The following is a 5,414-nucleotide window of genomic DNA, read 5'->3' as shown; positions in this document are numbered from 1 at the left end:
TGTTAAGATTCTTGGCTTTGCTTTCGCAAGTGCAAGATACCTTTTCATTTATTTTATAATTTATTACCATCGTAATTTTCTTTTACTTTTGTTTTGGATTGTAACTGGAGAGATTTCAATATTCGGCATATCTTTTTCTAGATAATCCTTCTATTTGGTTTTCTAATTTACAATTGCCTTTTTCTATCTCTTTCAAAGTCTTGTGTGATTGTCAGAATCTTGGGTTCCTTAGAGAGGAATTGTGTTGTAAGTTGTTTTTGTCTTCCAAAAAGAGTCTTCAATATCGAAAAAATTGTAAAAGAAAATTACAATGGCGAAAAAGAAATTATAAAAGAAAATTTGAATTGTAACAGAACTATGAAATAAAAATATAAATTCATTAAATAATCACAAAATAAACGAATTCGTCAAGGAGAGCAAAGAAAAAGCACACATAGAAATTTAAAAAATAACCAGAAAAAGAAATTTAATAAAATAAAGACAATTTTCTTTACCTCCAGTGAAGATGAAGATGGAACTGAACAACAATGGAAATCAAATTAAACCCTAGAAATTTAAGCAAAAGGGGAAGAATACAAAATGAAAAACTATAAGAAACAAACCCTAGACTAAATTACATGGCTCATGCGATTCCGAGAAAATGGAAGAATTAAACCAAACAACAAGAACAATGACTGTTGGCCGACAAAAATAAAACCAAGACCAATGACTGAAGAAAGAGTGACAAGAAATGAAAGAAGCCCAGCAAGTAGAAGAAGAAAGTAGAGAAGAAGGAAGTGCACACATAAAAAGAGGACATTTTGTGAAAATTGTCAATAAATAGGGGCATGTTGGATACTTGGTAAAAATTCATTGATGCTCTCACAGGTTCCAAACTGATTCTCGGGAACGCAGAAATAAAAAGCACATTCGCCCCTGCTTCTCCAAACTGCTATTGCTTGCAGGAATTTTCACAAAAAAATCAGAAATCCCTCCTTGTAACAAACAGGTGGACACACAAAACTGTCAAAGAACGTCACTTTCACAAAACTAATCAAATACCAAAGAGGCATGAACCCTAGTCATCTTACTAAAGATAAAAGAAAGAAAAGCTTGTTCATTACTTACTTACAGATACTAACACCAGCCAATTGGAAAAGCTGGGGTAACTAAAAAGAATGCTAATGCATTATACAGAAGCATCTCCGACGGTCTCAATTAAAAAATTATATACATAAAAGCCTAATAACACTCAACATTGCTATTTTCCCCCTGGCACAGAAAAGCTTTAGTAGAGATCAAAAATTTGAAAGGGGGCATCTGTTGCAATGGGCACTAGTTGAGTATTGTAGGTTACTACCTCCCAAAGCTCATGATCCCTTTTAAGTTTTCTGAAAATTCCAACCTCTCCATCTTACATTGCTTAGCCATCCAAATTGAATCAAGGGCTGTCCTGCTTGCAGTTTCAAAAGGTGAGTTCTGTAAGGGATAAGTAAATTCCTGAGACCTGCCATTCATGTTGGCACGACAATCAGAATAAATACCAGGGAACAATTTTCATCAACACTAAAAAGAACAGGACCTCCACCAACCAACTCGAGAAGTAAAACACTACAAAAGTACCAGTTTCAGTTTCCATATAAAATTTAATTTATGAGAAATATATACCATCCAAAATATGAAATTTTGAAGTGTTAATGCTATTCACACCTGTGATGCACATTGTCTTATAAAGGCGAGCAATGCTAGCGTCCCCTTTGGTAGCCATATTTGGCCTCTCAAGGCACTCCAGAAAAGCTAAATCAGCCTTCAGCAAATCAGCCTGATCATGACTGTCATAACCTATGTCATGACAGTAGCAACAAAAGTCCAACCAATCAATTGGCCGCTTGTCCCAAAGAGGAGATCCTCCATCCTTCCCGCTTGACCAATTAGGCCCACAATAATGCCCATATCTTGGGAATAGCTGAGAAAGAAAACCTCTTACGCCAGTATGCCATGGGACCCTAGAAACATATGGCCTAAAGCGCAAAAAGTTATTGAAATCACCATTCTCAAACACCCCACGAGGTTGTGCACGCCTTCTCAAACCGCGGTTAATAGTGGATGGAGTTCGAATCTTATCTTTAGAATTCACTGACACCCAAGGAACAAAGGAAAGAAGGGGCCAACCCAACAACTTGATATCAAAACTATCCTTCTGCTGAGGTTGTTCAAGAAGGGAAGTTGTTGGTAGAGCTGGTTCCAAATCATTGTTTGATTGGGCCCTAAACCAAGGGATATTACCAAGAAACCCAAAGTTCATTTTGGTCACCTTTGCAGCATATGTTCAATTGGAGTTGTCAATCAATCTGCAGAGCACTGTAACAATAAACCCATACATCTGGATTGTCTCTACACAAACACAATTCAAGCATACTGAACCATTTCAGGACTTTTTGCCTAAACAGAAATGGAATGACTATAACCCAAATTCATAATCAACCTATAAAACATCTACAATAAGAAGTAGAATATGTAGGGGCAAAAGTCTATCAATAAAGCAGAAAAACAATCAAAACAAGAATAAATTGCTTCAATAGAAAGTGAGGGAAAATATAAACTGAACGGCAAGAATTTTTAGCCATTTCGAGCCCGTATAGCGAAACGAAAAAAAAAATCATTAAACTAGGCCAATTGAGTAGGATAAGTCACAACAAGTCATAATGGAATAGTCATGCCTTAAAATCCCAAAAGAGAAGATGGACTAAGTAGAAAACTTTGATGCCTACACCCATGAATAAAGCCATGAAAAAAAAAATTCAATCAATGAAGGAGAAAATAGTGGAAAGAGTCCTCAGATGGCAGTAAATTTTAGATCATTGTACAACTTGCAAGGATACACCATCTAGAACAAAACAAAATTTAAAAGCATAGTGATCACGTACAAAAAGAATAAATCTCTACTGTAAAACCAAATATCTTACAAACCCAATAATACCATTAACAGTTTCTAATACTTCTCTGTAAAAATTCTAATCCATTCAACCAAAATGATGACTATTAAAGAGCTCAACCACATTGTCACCATGTTCTTTCTAACCATGGGAAAAGATTTCTCACTCATAAAACTGTTGCTTCTTGTCATAGCATTAGCACAGGTCACAAAACCGTTCCGCATATGTATTACTCGTACAAATGGATGAAAAGATTAAGCATTCCAACTCTATTCTTAAAATAGAAGCTAGGAATTAGGATATGAAACAATAATTGCATACAACCACCTAATATTCATCAACAATTCAGAAATAAAAACCCAAATTCCATAATGCTTTAAGCATGCAGGATATTACATACATAAAGAGAAAAACCCATGTTTGATTTCTGGAAGATCTTGGGAGAAAAAATAAAAACAAAATAAAACAAGAAAAAGCTGCGTATCACACCATTCCAATTTATATTTCTATTTACTCTTCCTTTCCTGAATGTAGAACAAAAAAAGAATAGAGAAAGAAAAATTGCCGGATATAATAAAAGAAGAGAACAATCAATTAAAAAAAAAAAACAAAGAAAGAAGTACGAATAACAACATATCCGCTAAATCAAAATAGCATACCTAATCAAACAGCTCTACAATTTCCCCACAATAAACAAGAAAAAAATTATTAAACTAAATAAAATCAAGGAAAGATAAAAGAAGGGGGAAAAAAACGCACCTATGTAAACTGGATCAACGCAGAGATTTGTCGGATTAGAACATCGGATTGCGAGTTTAAAATTTCAGAAAGAGAAAAGAAAGTCTTCGTGTTTAGGGTTTAGAGAGAGAGGAGGAAAGAGAAAAAGAGAGACAGAGAGAGAACGGGGTGGTTTGGTTTCTTTTGGTTTTGTGGTTTTTGAGTCCAAACGGGATAAAGGTTAGGGAGACAATTTCTTATGGCTGAGCTGACTCGGGAAATTACTGGACTGCCTGTTTTTTTTTCTTTGTTTTAATTTTTTATTTTAAAATTTCTGAGTAATATATAGGGAGATGTTATAAAATAACGGGATTATGCGAGAAGATTGAGCTACACGTAAAGTAGATGAGACACAGCATTTAACGAGATTCGGCTATGCCTACATCCTTGGAGAGCAACAGCAGTAACTTTTTCACTATGTAAAATACAGTCCCGATCTCTTGGACCACAGGAGTCCAAGAGATTGTGGTCACCCACCGTTGGATATTAATCCAATGGTTCAAAATGATATATATAAATGCAATATGACATAAATGATTATTACCCGATTCAAGTCAACCGTTGAATTTACATCCAACGGTGAGTGACCATAAATCTCTTGGACTACAGGGGTCCAAGAGATCAGGACTGATGTAAAATAATAGGGCTACAACTTTATTGTTTACAATATATGTGACTCACTGATTTTTCTCTCTTGGAGAATTTCTCTCTGCTTTTTTTTTTTTTCTCTCCACTCACGCCCTCTTTCTTCCTTCTCTTCTATCTCTCTGGGTTCTCTATCTTCCTTCTCTGATCGTAGTGTCGCTTATTTTGCATAAGAGAGAAGCCTTTTATAGGCAAAGGTGAATGACACCCGTGAATCTGCAATAAACTCATGCACCAAAGTCTACAAACAAATAGTAAGTGGGCTCCACTATTTTATACTTTACAACATTCCCCTTTGGAGACCACAAATAATATGTTAGTTGCTTCATCAGACTTTGCTTGGAGAAAAACCCAGTGAAGTATAGAGTTGAAGGAGGGAAGATGAGTACATCAATCGATGTAGCATACTTCTGGATGCTCCCCTTGATGGATGCCTCCCCCTAAAATCTTCATGACTAGCTTTTGGAGGGAAAATCTTTCGGATTGAGTGAATGATGTAGCCACCAACAATTCATGTAGTAAATATATTTCCAATGAGCTATCTCTATGTAAATCATAGAAATTTTTAGATTCTACATATCTAACAACACTTGGGCTATTTGTACGTTTACTTGAAAAGAATATGCCCGTATATGGTTTTATGCAGAGATAGCATCAAATATGTCTTACATCAACCTAATGTGGTGATGAGGAGCTGAGATCTATCTGGAAAATACAATGTCCAGTCTAGTATAAGCAAAAATCTCATTGGCATAATGCTCAATTTTCAAGTCGAGACAAATATTTCTTCAGGAGTTTTAATATGTTGCAAACATATTAATGTACTCACTGAGGCAATTTATGCATATTAGTATTGAGTACAGATTTTGTGCTTCAGACACATGTCCATAGACTTGCTTCATGCAATTTCAATCCTTCAATGATTTTATTTAAGGGATTATACTTTATGACACATTATATAGCTTTAACCTAGCTATTTATACATCTTTAGGGAATCGCCTCTGGCAATATGCTCCGTGCATTTAATAACCCTTAAAGATAACATGTTGGTCTCCGTAAATGTGCAATAAAGGGGCA

At 35.3% G+C, this 5,414-nt stretch overlaps 1 protein-coding gene across 2 annotated transcripts; it reads right to left on the bottom strand.

Moving 5' to 3' along the window:
• Nucleotides 1–1,003: 1,003 nt before the first annotated feature.
• On the bottom strand, nt 1,004–3,858 carry LOC117626543. 2 transcript variants are annotated; one of them, XM_034358277.1, is made up of 3 exons: nt 3,675–3,858; nt 1,690–2,373; nt 1,004–1,486 (listed from the first exon to the last, which is right to left on the bottom strand). In XM_034358277.1, the coding sequence occupies exons 2-3, from the start codon at nt 2,282–2,284 to the stop codon at nt 1,362–1,364; spliced, it is 720 nt and encodes a 239-aa protein (XP_034214168.1). In that variant the 5' UTR covers nt 2,285–2,373; nt 3,675–3,858; the 3' UTR covers nt 1,004–1,361. The 2 variants fall into 2 exon arrangements, with proteins under 2 accessions (XP_034214168.1, XP_034214169.1); XM_034358278.1 differs by having other exon boundaries at nt 1,690–2,330.
• Nucleotides 3,859–5,414: the final 1,556 nt, after the last annotated feature.

This window comes from Prunus dulcis, chromosome 4 (assembly GCF_902201215.1).
Source record: "Prunus dulcis chromosome 4, ALMONDv2, whole genome shotgun sequence".
NCBI lineage: Eukaryota > Viridiplantae > Streptophyta > Magnoliopsida > Rosales > Rosaceae > Prunus > Prunus dulcis.
The sequence above is the reverse complement of the archived record's forward strand: the minus strand, read 5'-3'. Positions and strand labels throughout refer to the sequence as shown.

Excerpts from the sequence above, each read along its gene's own strand:
- LOC117626543 (XM_034358277.1), bottom strand. The coding sequence starts at position 2,284 with ATGAACTTTGGGTTTCTTGGTAATATCCCTTGGTTTAGGGCCCAATCA. Across the intron at positions 1,487-1,689 it reads TAAGACAATGTGCATCACAG|GTCTCAGGAATTTACTTATC; the intron begins GTGTGAATAGCA and ends CATGAATGGCAG.